The sequence below is a fragment of the Pavona decussata genome, unplaced genomic scaffold (genome assembly GCF_977016875.1).
Source record: "Pavona decussata unplaced genomic scaffold, jaPavDecu1.1 SCAFFOLD_199, whole genome shotgun sequence".
Classification (NCBI taxonomy): Eukaryota; Metazoa; Cnidaria; class Anthozoa; order Scleractinia; family Agariciidae; genus Pavona; species Pavona decussata.
Genome location: NW_028145607.1, coordinates 283,918 through 302,105, shown reverse-complemented (window position 1 = coordinate 302,105; position 18,188 = coordinate 283,918). Strand labels below are relative to the sequence as shown.

Sequence of the window (18,188 nt, the reverse complement as noted above, 5' to 3'; positions counted from 1 at the left end):
TTGATTTTAGACACTGTTGTGGTTTTGCCACTTTTCCCCTGCTGTTGTACAATTCCATGTGGGCCTCCAATGCCTCCCTGTATACTCCTGTAGGCCTGATATGCAGTATATGTGTACATTAATTATGAATGTTGTGTATAGTGTGATTGTATTGCCGTCATGTTGGTGGCCAAAACAAAAGAATATTTCCTCTCATAGTTTGCATAAAAATGGAAGTTAACTCCCAGAGGAGAAAAAAAATCTTATTGTTCCTAACCACCAACATGGCCACCATGATGTAATATGCAATCAACCTATACCTTGCATGCAGACTTGTTCCTGTATTTAAAATACTGTCACATTGACAGTTTTTACGTTGTACCTTGACATGTCATATGCATGGCCAATTTGACAGTGTTTTGCCATTAAATATTCAGCAGTTCCAGAAAAATAATATCCACTCCCTCCTCTTCCCAAAGAAGGTTTCTTTGCTTCTAAAATTTGGCTTTTAAGCCACCCCCCCCCCCTCCCCCTGTATCCGAAACATGATTTTCAAATTCAAAAGTGTGTGTATTTTTCTCAAATGTTTAATAACAAACTATTGTAACAATATTTTTGTATTGCTGTTAGTATGGCCAGTCCATTTGTTCCAGTGGATTTAGACAAGCTATTGGATGAATTTGAGGAGAAGGAACAAGGCGAGTGATAATTATTATTATTATTGTTATTGTTATTATTATTATTATAATTAGCATTATTATTAATTTATTTTTTCTAATACAACTTTTATTGAACACACGTTCAGCACTATTCCACAATACTTACTTTACAACAACATACAATGAGGAAAGTTACAATAACCTAACAGTGCGATACAACAATTAAATTTACACATTTAAACAGTTTTTAACAGTTCGTTAGCAGTATAAATTACGAAGGGTACAGGAGTTACAGATCTTTAACATTAAACAACATATTTATTGAGTAACTGAATGATATACATTGTATTTACCATTAGTGACAGGAGAATACATTTTGTGCAAAATAAATTAATATTATAAAACAAAAGATTGACATGTGAAAGGATCGTTCAACTTTTTCTTATAAATGTGAGTGATAATAATATTATTATTGTCAGAGATTTTTCCCATGTATCTTTTGGGGCACGAGACCCCCCGCAGAGAGAGAAATGAAAAACGTGCTTATGACGGTTCGTCAAGTTTCGTTGAGTTTTATTGTCGTTGTGTTCAAGAATTGTACGTTGTTTTCGCATAAGGCACTTAGCCTGTAAGGAGTACCGGATTAAAATTGTTTACATGGTCCTTCGAAGCCGGATAGCAAGCAAAACTTCGTGAGACAAGCGATTGAAACTACACTTTGACCGAAGAATGAGTATTTTCAAGTCATCACATTCTGGTATTCCCAGCTATTACATCGTTGGTTTCCTTCCGTGAATACTGGATTTGTGCAAGGAGAATAATTGGGAGGAGTCGTCATTGTGTCACTGAGTCTTGTTAAATCGAAGAGAATTCGTAGTGGACACAAAGCACACGTAAGAAGAGTGATAAACGATGCAAACGAGTTGGCGGGAACTTACGATCATGAAAACCCCGAGCACAGAAGTCGAGCCAAACATTATAAGTCTACTTTAACGAAAAAGATGGAATTAATCGCGGCCCTCAACGAAACGATTTTGGCCCAAGTCGAAGAAGAGAACATAGAAGCAGAGATTGCAGATTCTTCCGAATTTATGGATGAAATAGATATTTGTTTGACAACACTCGAGGACGCCACGCGCGTGGAAGCTGAAAATGTTGTCGCGCCGCCGACGCAAGCAAATTCGTCTCAACAAGGCCAGCAAGTCGATGCGCCAGGACATGGAGGTGGTGGTGGTTCAAAGGTGAGACTACCGAAATTACATCTACCGTCACTCGATGGCAATTACAAAGATTGGTCAGCGTTTTGGGACAGCTTCGATTCACCGATTAATTCAAATCAGTCGCTCTCTCCTATTGAAAGGTTCTCTTATCTGCGAGCGTCACTTCGAGGTTCTGCGGCGGCCACTATCAATGGTTTGAGTTTGTCAAGTGCGAATTATGAAGCAGCCGTGACACTGTTAAAGGAAAGGTATGGAGGTCCACAAAAAATTATTAATGCTCATATGGATGCACTTGTTAATCTCCCTATTGTTGAAAATGGACGTGAATTAAAGGCAGTGAGGCATCTTTATGATGAAGTGGAGGCAAATGTATGAGCATTAAGTGCACTGGGCCGCAAGGCAGAAGAATATGGAGGTCTCTTGCTTCATTTGATGTTTCACAAAATACCAGAAGAAATCAGATTAAGCATCTGTAATAAAGTCTCTAAGGAAAATTGGAACCTTGAGGCAGTTTTGAAGGAACTTAAGCAGGAACTAGCAAACAGGGAACGTTGTGATTATTCAGCAGTCACACATTCTGGAGATACGTCCAAAAGGGAAGATTCAAAACTGCCACCTCTTAAGAAGTCAGGTGGCAAGGGACCCCCCTCTACCTCTGCACTGATGGCTGGATCAGACGGAAATCAGAAACCTATGTGTGTTTACTGTGGCCAACATCACCCATCTGTTCAGTGTAGTATTGTCACCAATGTTCAAAAGCGCAAGGAAATTTTAAAGAACAGTCGTTGTTGTTTCATCTGTATCAGGAAAAATCACCTCAGTAGAAATTGCCGTTCGCGATCCCGTTGCAGTAAATGCCATGGAAGACATCATGCCAGCATCTGCGATCCCACAGGGGCACCTGTAAGTCCAGTCAGTACCGAGACCCAAAGGCGTGAAAGTACAGTTGATTAGAAAAGGGAGACATCATCTGTGAATGGCCTGGCACACGCTACTGGTGTACACTACCAAAAATCGAGCTTCATTTTACTTTTGTGAAATAATTTGAACTCGGATCAAATTGAAAATTGGCACAGACTTCAAGTTTCTAGACTGCTTCCGGTTGGAGGAATGTGTTTTCATTGAAAGGTTTTGTGAAAAGAGAAAATAACGTCACAATGGTGAAAAATACGACTATTTTGAAGGCCACGCGTAACATTTGCAGTCTGATCGGCACATTCTTTAATTTCTCCGCTTCAAGTCATAGAAAACAAATCTGCTTTCTCCCTAAGTGAAAACAACTTATGAGTTTTCATTATCTCCAAAACTGTGTCTAAGAATGAAAAAATAAGTAAGTTATAGTAACAAACAGCAAGGGAACTGATTATTTACCTTCATCGTGAGCGACGAGGTCAACTTTTTTCAGACCGTCTTTGCTGAATTTTTAGTCCTTACTGAGATCCAAATAAAAGACATTCCAAATGCTCATAAGTTGAGCTTCCATTCTAGGGTATTGTTTTTTAATTTGGAGAACTTGTCCTTAAATTGCAATATAGTTTTCAAGATCAGACTGTGATTTTTGAGACCGAAAATACAGTTCGGCGTGCCTTAGCGCGAATTACGAAATCCTGAATGTGCCACAGCACAAAGAGGTGTGCATAACCTGTGCATAAGTTGTGCCTAAAGTGTGCGTAAAGTTGTGCCAAACTGTGCGCTGGGTGTGCCAAAACTGTGCCAAAACTGTGCCTAAGTTGTGCCTAAGTTGTGCCAAAGTTGAGCTTACGAGTTTCGCCTTGTGGTCGACCTTTTGCTGCTTTCGTGAAGTGTGTTCGTGTTGATTCATTCTACGATGCTACCTTTGTTAAAAGACTGATGAGGCATTTTCAAAAACCTTTTAATCCTCTTATCTTCGCAAGAATAAGCGAGGAGAACCTTGCAAAAAGACAATCAAAATAGTGTACTGTCGCTTGAGGAGCCGAAAAATGAAACCGCAACGCACGCGGGGCGGCCCGCAATAATTTGTTTTAGCTTTACCGTTCAAGACAACATTTAAATCACACGAAAGAAAACATTTGGTGAGTATAAAATTTTAGTTCAGTATAGGTAATTTCAATTTTCAAGCGTAAAAGTTGACAATCCTTTCCGCGGTTCAGGAAGACGCATTAATTAACTAGTCTTTTTTACAAGTGTCCGATTACATGAAACGCGATTTGTCCTGTGAATAAACAAATTACAAGATATTTATACCGCTCGGGTTCATAGTGTTAAACTTCTTAAATTAGCTGTGTTTCGGACTCTAACAAAAATGTAAAATGCTTTTACTGATGGAAAAACACAAATCCGATCGAGTTCCAAATCGCTGTTTCATCAAATTAAATTATCTATTCAAAACAAAATGTGCTGTTCATTTCATTGTACATGTACAATTTGTACTTGTGGCAACAAACTCGTGCTGAATTAAGAACTCTTCCACTTTCCGTTATTTTAGGGTTAATTGTAAACTATAACTAAATCCCTGCAACTGTCAGAAAAATCGAGAGCTGAATTTTTTTGCTTTCACTAAATTTATTGCTAGGTACCGAAAATGTAAACAATTGATAAACCGCAAGCGTTTTTATTTTCCGTAAAATTTTACATAGTGTTAAATATAATGTTTCAAGTTCCATTATACACAAACCAAAATAAAAAAAAATCCAATTCTTGTTTGCTTTTCTCGCTTCCATTTTTTTCTTCCCTTTTCACGGTGCCGAAAAAATGTTAGCGGCAAATTAAACGCGTCGGTCACAGACCAGTTCTTTATTACTGAAAAATGTGCACAAAATGTGCCTAAACTGTGCCAAAACTGTGCCTAACCTGTGCCTAAGCTTTCCGAAAACTGTGCCACAACTGTGCCTAGAATGTGCCTAAACTGTGCATCAAAATGCGCTTACGCACCAAAATCTTGCATGCGCCAACGCACCAATTTCGTGCGTACACATCATGTTACGCTCGTGTACACCAGTAGCGTGCGCAAGGCCGAATATGTGTGTGGTCACAAAGAACACTGTACTCTTGCAGACAGCTAAGGCAACTGTATACAATCCAGGAAATCATCATCACAAATTGACCATTGGAATTATACTGGACGGAGGGAGCCAGAGATCGTATGTTACGGAAAGAATCCGAGATGCTCTGAATTTACCTATTTCACACTCAGAGTCAGGAACAATCAAGCCCTTTGGTTCAAACACTGGAACTCACCAGCAGTGCAAGGTAGTCAACCTATGTATAGGAACACTGGGTAAAGAAGACGTAACACTATCTGCTGTTTGCGTCCCTGTCATTAGTTCTCCGGTTCAAGGCCAGTGTCCCAGACAGGCAGTGAGTAATTACCCCCATCTTGTTGGTTTGACTTTAGCTGATGACTGTGAAGGAGAAGCAGACATTGACATACTGGTTGGTGCAGATCAATACTGGAACCTTGTCACAGGCAGACTCATCCAAGGGGATTCAGGCCCGACGGCCATCCACACCAGATTGGGTTGGGTCTTATCTGGGCCAGTCCATTATCAAGCACCTTCAAGCACCACTGTTAATCTGACAAGTACGCATGTGTTGAAATGTCAAGCCTCAACCCACCCAGATCCAGACCTGCTGGAGAGCAAGCTTGAAAGAGTCTGGAGGCTTGAAAGTCTTGGCATAGTTCCTAATGAAAGCAGTGTTTATGATGACTTCCAGCAACGCATACGTTTTGATGGCCGGAGATATGAGGTCAATCTTCCATGGAAGGAGCCACACCCCATGCTACCGGATAACTACAGTCTCAGCAAGCGTCGTCTTATGTCTCTCCTATCCAGACTAAGGAATGATCCGGGAGTGCTCAAAGAGTACCATGCAGTTATTCAGGAACAATTGAATGCTGGTATAGTTGAAAGGGTTGAAGAAGATGGTGCAGGGGAAATAGGAGAAGTGCATTATCTGGCCCATCACCCAGTGGTTCGTCAGGATAAACAAACAACCAAAGTGAGAGTAGTTTATGATGCTTCTGCGAAAAGGAATGAAGGCCCGTCATTAAATGACTGTTTATATTCTGGTCCACCACTGTCAGAAACCATTGCAGATGTTCTGGTCAGATTCAGGTGCCACAGGACTGCACTCATTGGTGACATAGAAAAGGCCTTTCTAATGATTTCTGTAGCTGAAGATGATCGTGACGCCCTCAGATTCCAGTGGGTTGATGACCCATTCAGTGAAGAGCCCAAGATAATTGTACTCAGATTTGCTCGTGTAGCATTTGGCCTCTCTTCCAGCCCATTTCTTTTGAATGCTACACTCAAACATCACATCATGGCATATGTAAGTGAAGACCCAGAATTTGTGCAGAAACTTCTTCAATCTCTTTATGTAGATGACATTATTTCTGGAGACAGTGATGACATTGGCGCTTACAAGTTGTACAAAAGGGCCAAATCAAGACTTGCTGAAGGCAGATTTAATGCAAGAAAGTTTGTTTCCAACTCCACGAAATTAATGAGCCAGATCCAAGAGAATGAGAGATTGTTAGAAAACAGTTGCCAAGGAGATCAATCCATTGCATCAAAGGAAAATGTTGAGTCTGTGATGGGAGAAGATGAATCATACGCAAAGAGTGCAACGCACAGTGGAAGTTCCCTACCTGCTACAGAGAAGGTCTTGGGTGTACATTGGAACAGGGAAGAAGATCAATTGGTCCTGGATCTGAAAGAGGTCCTGGAGGATTCATCACTGGATGATTTGAGCCCAACAAAGCGTGATGTAGCACGGATCACGTCGAAGATTTATGACCCCATGGGTTTTATTACCCCAGTGACTGTCAAAATGAAACTATTTTGCCAAAGTCTATGTAAGAGGAAAATGGGGTGGGATGAAGTATTGGATGAAACATCAAGAAAGATTTGGAGAAATCTACTGAAGAGCCTGAAGGAGGCAGAGCCAATCAGGGTGCCATGATGCTACTTCTCTGGTGTCGCAGGGCAGGTGCGGTCGACAAGCCTACAGGGTTTCTGTGATGCATCAGTCAATGCATATGCAGCTGTAGTGTACTTAAAGATGGAAACGGCAGATGGAACTTACCTCAAGTTTGTGACATCGAATTCAAGAGTTGCACCGCTTGTTGAACAAACAATCCCACGCCTTGAACTGCTCTCAGCACTGATTTTGGCCCGACTTATTTCTCATATCCGATCTGTCTTGGAAGAGTTTATTCCCATATCCCAAGTAAGATGCTGGTCTGACTCAGAAGTAGCACTGTATTGGATTCGTGGAGAAGACCGTGAGTGGAAACAGTTTGTTCAGAACAGGGTATGTGAAATCAGAAGTCTTGTGCCACCAAATACCTGGAGTCACTGCTCAAGCAAGGACAACCCAGCCGACATAGCATCGCGCGGAACATCACCAGCAATCTTGGCTGAAAGCACATGGGTTTCAGGGCCAGACTGGTTGAAGTCATACGAAGGAGCAATGAAGATCAGTGAAGAAACCGCCAAGGTCAAACATGCTCCTGTTAAATCTCTGCAGGAAGCAAAGAAGGAGCATCGTGAGCTAGCATCAAACCTACCTTGCTCGTCACTTCTTACAGGATCTTCTAGCCTGGTGGTGAGTTCCGTTATTGATTGCAAGAAATTCAGTACCCTACACAGATTGCTAACAATCACAGCTCTTGTTCTGAGATTTACACGAAAGCTGAAGCTTAAGGGGCGGGAGCCCGGACTTGTCCCTGGAGACATTACCACAGATGATATCCTAGAAGCGGAAGAACTTTGGATTAGAGATATTCAAATCGAGTTAACGTCAAGTGCGAAGTTCAAGAACTGGGAAAGAGAATTTGGAGTGTTTTCAGACCCAAGAGGTATCCTGAGATGTGGGGGAAGGCTTGGAAATGCAGATTTATCTGAGTCACAGAAACACCCTGCCTTGTTGGACGCAAATCATCGTGTCACTTCACTCATCGTAAGAGCTTGTCATGAAAGAGTCCACCATAATGGTGTTAAAGAGACATTAACTGAATTGCGCTCAAGATTCTGGATTGTTAGGGGAAGGCAAGTTGTAAAGAAGCTTTTGCATGAGTGCACAATTTGTCGCCGTCTACAAGGAAGGCCCTACAGTGCACCTACAGCGCCCCCCTTGCCATCTTTCAGGATCACAAAGGAACAACCATTCACCTTTACAGGTGTGGACTTCGCAGGCCCTCTCTATGTAAAGGAGAACGGTGAAATGTGTAAGACTTACGTCTCAGTATACACTTGTGCAGTCTCCAGAGCTGTACACCTTGACACTGTTCCTGATTTGAAAGCGGAGGCGTTTATCCGAAACTTTCGTCGATTTGCTGCGCGTCGTGGACTGCCTCGCGAATTGAATTCAGACAATGGGAAGACTTTCGTGTCTGCCTCTAAGATGTTAAGAGCTCTGTTCAACTCACCTGCAGTAAGAAGACATCTTGCCAATAAAGGAGTTAAGTGGACATTCAATCTTGCAAGGGCCCCCTGGTGGGGTGGTTACTTTGAACGATTAGTGCAGAGCGTGAAGAGGTGCCTGAAGAAGGTCCTAAAGAATGCGAAGGTCACCAGTGAGGAACTCCAAACAGTACTAGTGGAAATAGAGGCAACACTTAATTCCAGGCCCCTCACATTTGTATCCAGTGGAGAAATTGAAGAGCCCCTGACTCCTTACCATTTATTATGTGGGAGACGATTATTGGCTATGCCAGACAAGGAAGAAATTGAAATCAGCCAGCTGAATGCTGAAGAAGCTAGAGGGAGAGTAGCCCTACTAGAGCAACTAAAGGATCACTTCTGGATTCGCTGGAGGAACGAATATCTCCTTGAACTAAGGAATTCACACCGGCTCAAAATGAAAGATGCGGAAGGTTAAACGGTTGCTGTCGGGGATGTTGTTATTATTCAAGAAGATGGTCTGCATCGAGGGCTTTGGAAGCTTGGCTGATCAAAGGCAAGGATGGGCTTGTCCGTGGAGCGGTTGTCAAGTCAACCACACCCAAGAAAGGGAACCCCACACGGTTGAGACGCCCATTACAAAGGTTGTATCCATTGGAACTTGTGGCTCGTTCACAAGGGGATTCAACAGCAGCTATCCCAGATGTGTCTACTGGAACTGAGCATGCAGAGGTGCGGCCCAGACAGGGAGCAGCTTGCATAGCAGGCATGGCAGACAGCCCAGATCCGTTAGATGGAGCTGAGGACGCAGAAGAGAGACCCAGACGAGAAGCAGCGCTCAGAGCAGATAGAGAAAGGAGAACGCTTATGGAAGATAAGCTACTTTAGGAACATTGATTCTTAAGTCCTACGAACAGAGAACCCTTAAAGGGGAACATTGAATGATTCTTATGTTCTGAAAAAGTGAACTCTTAAGAACACTGAACCTTAAGAACAGGGGACATTTGTTTTCAGTTTGAGTATTGCCTTAGGAGTGGCGAATATTGTAACTTTGTCTGTAGGTTTAGGATCAAGGGTTAGTTGACCATTTGCAAAACTGGTCAACGGGGGGAGTGTCAGAGATTTTTCCCATGTATCTTTTGGGGCACGAGACCCCCCGCAGAGAGCGAAATGAAAAACGTGCTTATGGCGGTTCGCCAAGTTTCGTTGAGTTTTATTGTCGTCGTGTTCAAGAATTGTACGTTGTTTTCGCATAAGGCACTTAGCCTGTAAGGAGTACCAGATTAAAATTGTTTACAATTATAACTCTACATAACATTGTGTTTTTTTAAGTAACGACTTGTCTTAAGCTGTATGAAGCTATCTGAGAACTGACGACTGCCATGTGTTTTTCCATGTTTGGTGGCATAATATTAATTACATGTACTCTGCACGCTCTAATCCCTAGTATCAACACGAATGTTCTCCTCAATGTCGTTGTGCATTTCTTTTGATACCAGTTGGGAGAATTTGTTTAAAAATCAAAACATTTAATCTTTGGTGATCATGTCCTCCTTTGGATGACCTACATGTTTCATTAACAAGTTAGTGTTATTGTATTTTTCGTAAGGAGTTTAAATTTTTAAATTAGACGTTTGTCACAGACTATTGGGGCTTAATCTCTTTGTGTTCTGGTTGTTATTGTTTCTCTTGATTTGTTAGAAATAACCTTCTATGATTATTGCAATAAATAATAAGTTTCTGTTTTACCACATCCAATCCTCAAGTTGAGGGCTAGTCTACTATAAATGTACATGTATTCTATCGTCAATTAATTTGGTGTGTTGCTTTTACTATGCTTGTTTAGAAACCAAGCCACAACTGGTGGCTTCCGTTGCATCAGGTATCACAGACAACAAGCATTTAACTAAACGGTCTATTCAAGCATCATTTCCCAGTATCGAGGAAGAGGTTTTGTCTGACCAAGGGTCTGATCAAGGCATCTCGGATGACAAGACTGACAGCAGTAGTGATAACGATAGCATAAATGGAGTAATAAGGGAAGCAGAAGCCATCACAAACCAGACGTTACTGTCATACCAGCCTCAAACCACACAAGGTGTTGTTGCGGATGAGAGTATAATCGATGAACCTCAAGAAAAGGTTGTCATTGCGGCTTATGCACTTAGCAAGTGTTTAGATGGCAATGATCCTTCAAATGATGTTGAAGAGATTAATTCTGGGGGCTTTGACGTGAATGAACAAAAACAACTGAACCAACATGGGCATGCTCAGTTGTTGAATGATGAATTGGAAGCGGTGAGTGTTTCTACTGGTTTATGTGCATCGGAGCATTCAAAGGAAAATGTTCCACTCAGTAACGTAAGCTGCTTCACAGAAACTAATCATTGTAGAATTGGTGTGGTCACTGCCAATTCTGAATTATTTGATGAACATAGCACCAGCTGTACTGCAGATCACGAGGAGCATCTGGCAGGTGGGGATAGACTCGATCCAGTGGGATCTGGGCAGTATCAAATGGATTCAACCATCAGACCTATTGAAATGGAGACATCTAATGTTCCATTGGCAACCAATGGTGTGGGTGGCATTGACCACTACAAAGTTGATTCAACCATCAGACCTATTGTACCTGAGACATCCAATGTTCCATTGGCAGCCGACTCTGACGGTCGTTTTCCTGGGCTTAATCAAACTCTTGATAGTCTTGGATCACATGGCGAACATACAGTTGAAAATTTTCCTGGATTGCATGGTGAACAAGTAGCAAATGATCCAGGAAGTAGTGATCGTGGTACTTATCAAGAGAGCCACAGCTCACAGCAGTTTGCGGATGCTAAGACCAGCCAATATAATAGTTGTGGTTTAGCTGATTCATCTTCTGAAGCAGCTCCTGAAACAAGCTGGATGCCTGCTCAAAATGTTGTGCTAAGTGGTAGTTCTCCTTCTCAAGATTTTTCACATGTTGATAGTAACACTCGACCATCTGTGCCATCACAAGGCCAGTTACAGACTTTACAACTTGATGAAACAAGTGCATCCAGTGAGGGCATGGACAATAACTCTGCAGGACATCTTATGGAGGTTAATCAAACCCTAGGAGCCGCTGGAGATGATCAAAGTGAGGTAACATCTCATGGCATCATCTCACCTCAAAGTGAATCTAGTACAGACTATGGTCAAGGTTACGACAGTTTTGGTTTAGAGGCAGGTACTCTGCCTCTCTCAGCTGAAGTTGATGAGCAGACGCAGTCGTCACCTGAACCAGATTTGAGCATTGCAGTGCAGTCCCAAGGGACACTGGAAGCTCGGCGCATCACTGCAGGTGAAGCTAACCTTGGTAAAGTGCCGCCAATTTGGGTTCCTGATTCTGTTGCTACACATTGTATGAATTGTGGGATAAAATTCAGTGTTATAAAGAGAAGGCATCATTGTAGAGCCTGCGGAAAGGTAAGGGAATGAGATGATAATAAATCTAGAAATTGCAAACGCACACACACAAAAGTGTTTGCAATTTACCTAAACTGCAGCTTATTTCTCTCATGAATTTAAACAGCCCTCATGTGGATCAAAGTTTACTGTCTTTAGAAGGACACAATACAGTGACAGAGGATTAGGCCTCAGATAACTGAACTCCAAATGACGCCCAATACAGGCCTCCACACTACATAATTGAAAGATATTATTGATTAATATGTGAGGTTTTGATCACACCTAAAAGTAATCATTTGACAATTTAATACTTGCTTTGTAGGCTTTATGCTCTTCGTGCTGCAACATGAAGTTTTTGTTACCATATATGGACAACAAAGAGGGCAGGGTTTGTCAAGTCTGCTGTAATGCCTTGTTGAGAGGTAATCACAATAACTAATAATGATGATGATGATGATCTGATGATGATGATAATAATAACACTTTATTTAACGAGGGTGACAGTAATTTTATTATTACTGATCTAGTTTACATAATGGCCCTTCCTAAACTATCCTAAAACTAAAAGTAAATTAAACTATTGATACAAGTTAAAAGAAATTAAATACGTATAGTCAATATTAAAATGTTTCGGCAACAGAATTAGTAAGGAACAATGTTTTGTTATCCTCATGCCAGCATTCATAGGTCTGAAAATCACTACAGGTATTTCACACCAACATTGGAACTTGACAATGCTGCCATGAGGAGTCAACAGTAAAATGTTGTTTCTTAAAATTTACCTAATTAGACTCAGATGATGTTTAATCCTTTTAATAAAACCCAGCGATTACCTGGCCATACAAGCACATTTTCCTTGGCATTTTTATTTGTTGTTGACAATTCTGCCTTGTACTTGTCTTTAAAGAGTTACGTTAAGCAAGTTTTCAACATTTTGAACAATGAGACTTGTTTACAATAGAAAATTAATGACTAAAAGGCAGTTCAAGATGAAGGTCATGATTCGATTCCTGTTAGGGACTGAATGATTCGTCTATTCTATTTCATTTTCTGACATGACTGTGCAATTTGAACTCCTATTATATTTTACACTACAAACATTGAAAATCATGCCCTTCTCACCCAGGCAAATAATTTTATACGCGGTATTTCAATATGCGCTTTGTGACATCGTGACGTGGAATAATGGCGGCGGTGCCACGCAAGAATCGCGGGTGGCATAGATTGTATATTTTCTGCATTAGTTACATTCTAATCAGTGGACTATCGCCTCAGATTACCTCTAATGATCTAAATAATATCTCAAACAGTTTTTATGCTGGGAAAGCTACATCCACACCGCAATTATCTTCAACATTACTGAAAGCAAAGAACAAGGCAACCGAGATACCTGCCTCGATGAAATTGGCCAAATTGTCCAGACTCGTGCAATATTGGTCTTTGACTTCTCTACTCTTGCTATCGGGTGACATTTGCCCTAATCCAGGATGGGCATACCCAGTACTGAACTCTCCAGGCCTCAAAATTGCTCATCTGAACATCCGAAGTTTGCCCAAACACCTCGATGAATTCGCTATCCTCATGGCGGACAATCCGTTTGACGTGATGTGTCTCAGCGAAACCTGGCTAAATTCCTCCTGGTCAGATAATGAGCTCCGTATTGAAGGTTAAACATCATAAGAAGAGATCGTGACGACTCGCAAAGGGGTGGCGGCACTGCCATATATTACAGCAAGAAATTCATGGCTAGGCAACGATCCGATCTTTCTACTCCAGACATTGAAGCTATTTGGCTGGAGCTAACTCTCCCGAACCGCAAGAAAACCCTCATATGCTCGCTTTATAATCCACCTAACGCTGATTTTGATGCGTTTAAAGCAAGCTTGGACAACATTCTGGATCAATCAGCTAGTGAAGGAATCGAAACACTTTTACTCGGTGACTTTAATTGTGATATGCTTCCTAAAAGATTGCCAAGAATCTCCAAAGAACTCATGCAACTACTAAATTTATATCAATTCGATCAACTCATTAAGGAACCGACGCACAAGTGTTCAAGTCTGGTTCAAAATCCAATACCTCCAATTATCGCCCAATCTCAGTTCTGCCAGTTTTTGCAAAGATTCTAGAAAAGGCAGTTCACAAAATGGTTTATAATTTCTTACTACAGCACAAGCTCCTATCTTCTTATCAATTCGGTTTCCGTCCACTACATTCTACTGCTACCAGCCTAATCGATATTACTAACACTATCCTACATAACATCGACAAAGGAAAACTTACAGGCCTAGCATTTCTGGACCTATCTAAGACTTTCGATACCCTTGACCACGATTTACTACTTATGAAATTAGCAGATTTTGGCCTAAGTAAGTCTTCAGTGAATTGGTTCAATGTGTATCTTACTAATAGAACATAAAGTGTTATCATTAATGGCATGCAATCTGACGCTGAACCCATATTATATGGTGTGCCCCAGGGGTCTGTCTTGGGACCTCTATTGTTCATAATGTATATTAACGATCTACCATCAGTTACAAAGTACTGTAAAGTCCATCTTTATGCTGACGACACCCTGTTGTTTTTTGAAAGCAGTTCTGTGCAAGCTATTGAGGCTGCTTTGTCCCAAGACCTCGACCACGTTGTCGGATGGTTGAACCAAAACTATCTCATGTTAAATCACTCGAAGACCAAAGTTATGCTTTTGGGAACTCACCAAAAATTGAGCTCAGTCCAGTCATTCGCAGTTAGTGTTAATGACACATCTTGAAAGGGTATACAAATTTAAATATCTGGGTGTGTTTCTGGATCCTTGCCTAAATTGGAACGAACACATTGATCATATCGGAAATAAAATCTCGTCCCGCCTTGGAATGCTTCGTAGAGCCCGGAAAGTCATCCCAAAAGAAGCTTGCATTACTCTGTTTAATGCTATGGTTCTACCGTTATTCGATTACTGTTGCGTTGTGTGGGATGGTTGCGGTCAGGGAAACAAGATCTACCTTGACCGTCTTCTCAAGCGAGTTGCGGGAATAATTGCGGGTCGCAAGGCTACTGATACCGATATACAGCAAACATTGAAGTGGCCATCCCTTCAATGCCGCAGAGAATACCAAAAGTGCATACAGGTCTATAAGTGTATCAATGGCTTGGCCCCAGCTTATCTGCTAGATGACTTCCACTCCTCGGAGCAGATCCATAACTACAACACTAGGAACAAAGACCTTATTCGCCTGCCTCTTGCCAAGACTGCTAAATTTCAAACATCTTTTAAGTACAATGCCGCCAAATCCTGGAACACTCTTCCTCGTAACTTACGTCATGATCAGTCTCTCACTAGTTTTAAACTGAGAGTCAAGAAACATCTAAATCACGTTAGTTAATTTCTCACCTTCATGAACTCTTTGAATGACTTTTGCTTTCATTTCTATATTTGATTATTTATTCTTATTATTTTATACAGATCTCCATTTAAACCAGCTACGCTGAATTGGAATTTCTGTTTAAATAATGTTTATAAATAAATAAATAAACCAAAAAATTATGCGCTCCCTGATCCTGGCCCATTCTATGTTTCAAACCATGCCATTCCTACAAAACTGTCTTCCTTGTATATGAACAGCATTGTAATGGGACAGAGGCAGGGGATGTTTATGATTGGAAACTACATGTACTTTTGAATACGAAAATAATTCATGGGTTCAGCAGAGGTCAAACCTTTGACCTTCTAATTACTAGTTTGGATTCTTTGAGCCGTGGGAGACTTTTGGGAGGTAAGGCCATTAAACTGGGCTCTTGGGACAAACATCCTGCATACTGCTAGGATTTGAATGTCATTTGTGGCATATGTGCAATGAAATAAATGTAGTGGATTTAAACCTGGTGAGTAAAATTAATGAGAATGTATTATTCAGTGAGTGACACAGGCAACTCAGGAGTCGAACTTAAGACCTTCTGATTGCTAGTTTTGGATCCTCTACAGGAGACTTGTGGGAGCTAAGGCCATTATTTAAACTAGGTTTATGGGACAAACATCCTGCATATATGCTACAGTCGTGGAGATTAAACTGTAAAGAAACTTCTAGTCGATCTCCAAACTCAACTGCTACAATGTTCAACGATATGTCAACAACACAACAACAACAGATTATTGAAAACATGCCGTTTTGTATTTTATGGCTAACTTGTAAAAAGAGGTTTGTTAGGTGGCCACGGTAAGACACGCTTCGCAATGTAAAAGTGTACGTTCATATACCATCGTATAATTTATTTCATGGTGCATAACATGAACATGTACCACGCATCAACATTCATAGTTATGCTAGCAGTGGACAGGATGTTTGTCCTATGAACCTAGTTCTATTAATGGCCTTAGCTTCCATGAGTCTCTTGCAGATCAGCAGTAGAGCATCCGAACTAGTAGTGGGAAGCTCATGCATTACATAGGTTTGACTCGATCCTGTTGGGAGAACTGAGATAATTCCTTTTTCTGAGTAGGCCTGTGTCACCAACTGAACAAGACGTCACTCTAACTTAGTAATGTATGGTATGTTACTTTTTAATTCCAGTTTAAAAACGAATCATCAGATTCTCTTTTATTATTTGTGTATTTAGCCCAGGCATTGCTGCAGGTTGTAGAAAACCAAACGACTGGTGAGAATCTCCTGGGGCTGGACAATGATAGTCCAACAGAAGACTTGATATTTGACGATGGTTTAGAAGAGGATGAAGAGGTGCCGGTTGACCAGGAAGAATTTGTAGAAGCCACTGAAGGTGCTGAAGGTGTTGAAGATGATGACACGGCAGATTTCGCTACAGCAGGTACAAATAAAACCAAGTGTATGTTGATGGAGTCTTTCGGTTAGCACAGTTATCATTAACTCTTACTAGCTCTATGTGATATTTTGATTGCCTGGAAAATCAGCACCTAAAAGGCCAATTGTGTGCTGGGATTTGTCAGCTGGATTTGTTGGCCCAACAGTACTGGAGCATTGCTGATTAGTTGACTGTGTCTTTTAATGTCCGATTTATGACTGATTTGTAAATTGAAAACCAGCCTGTTCCAGAGACACATTTTTGTCAAGTCTGGTTGACATTTTTAAAGGTAATTGCTATGTCAATCAAAATTCTAAATGAAAAATGGGTGTAAAAATATAATGTACATGTACATGCACAATTCATGCTCTGATACCAGTGGGATGACAAGTTGGGCTGTTTAATTATAAACTGGGTGAAAACTAGCCTTTATGTACTTTTGAGTGCTTATTGATGTACATGTATGTTCCCAGTTGTGGAGGCATAGCCTGGTATATTGTCCAGTATGTATTTCAGTCTGTTGAAATTTCTCAGTTATTAACAAGTGTCTTCTGGATTTCTCGTAAGTGAGATTTATACCGAGTACTTGTAGTGAAAAAAAATTCCATGTAAATTTCTGCTATATTGTATACACCTGTGCATTATTGTGCATTTCTAGATAAAATCCATACCCACTCCAAGGAAGGTCAGTGGAAATTCCTAGGAGGAGGAGGCTTAACTTAACTTAACTTGACTTAAAAGGCAAAATTTTAGAAGCAAACATTAAGTATGAAGCTAAACTAGAATTTCCTGGGGGGAGGGGAGTACAAACCAAAAAAACCTCCCATACGGGGAATATGGATATTTTCTGGAATTGCACATTCTACATGACTTTTTTGTACATGTTGTTTCATTGTTTCTTAGGAGTGGATGAAACCTCCGAACACAGTCCTCCAGTTCTGCCTCCCTTACAGCTCCCAGTTGCCCCACCTCCAGACACGGTGGGTACCCCTTTATCTACGCCGACATCCCCTGCTCTCTCAGATGATAGTGACTGCCTGTTTCGTTTGGATGTGGATAATGTACGTTCTTTGTTGCCGCAAGACATTACTGCTCTACCTCCAGTGTTGAAGGTTGTAAATGAAGGTATACAGTCTCTAAATATACACGTACACCTCAATAAATTTGTGTCTCAGTTGTGCTTTATAAATGAATCTTTGTAGTATAATTTCTTGGATTTCATCAGGCAAGAATATTATTTATTTGTTTTAAATTAGAAAAAAATAAGTACAATATAGTTATATAATGTCTCTTTAATTTATACAGTGATATAAAATCCATAAGATGATCAAGTTTGTATCTTGTTTGATGTATGTATTTCAGAAGTATCTATTCAAGAGAGGCCTGATCCAGCAGAGATTATGTATCAGCTAAAAGGTAAAAAGTTAAGTCACTCTGTGAAGACAAAAATAACTTTAATTAAATAAAATTATATCTTAAAATTAAATATTTATATGCAGTGTACATAATTATATACAAGGTTACAAATACATGTACTGTACATGTATGTTAATTGTTGTTAGTATTGAATTTAAAATAAAGCTGACACTTTTTTGCAAGAGCAGTGGTGAAATTTATCTTGTTTTATATAACTGGTTCTAAGTTTTTGGAAGAATCAGTCCTTGAGTATCAAGAACAAAGTTACCTTTCAATTG

General features: G+C 40.6%; 1 protein-coding gene across 1 annotated transcript in view; it reads left to right on the top strand.

The window, feature by feature from the left end:
- The window catches only part of LOC146461333 (zinc finger FYVE domain-containing protein 9-like), a 31,296-nt gene that overhangs the window by 808 nt on the left and 12,300 nt on the right, over positions 1–18,188 (top strand). Inside the window, exons 2-7 of the mRNA XM_085086939.1 lie at positions 610–677; positions 10,094–11,697; positions 12,002–12,101; positions 16,294–16,500; positions 17,398–17,619; positions 17,857–17,910. Coding sequence (XP_084943065.1) covers positions 611–677; positions 10,094–11,697; positions 12,002–12,101; positions 16,294–16,500; positions 17,398–17,619; positions 17,857–17,910 — 2,254 coding nt within the window. The 5' untranslated portion in view covers position 610. The remainder of the gene's footprint in view (positions 1–609; positions 678–10,093; positions 11,698–12,001; positions 12,102–16,293; positions 16,501–17,397; positions 17,620–17,856; positions 17,911–18,188) is intronic.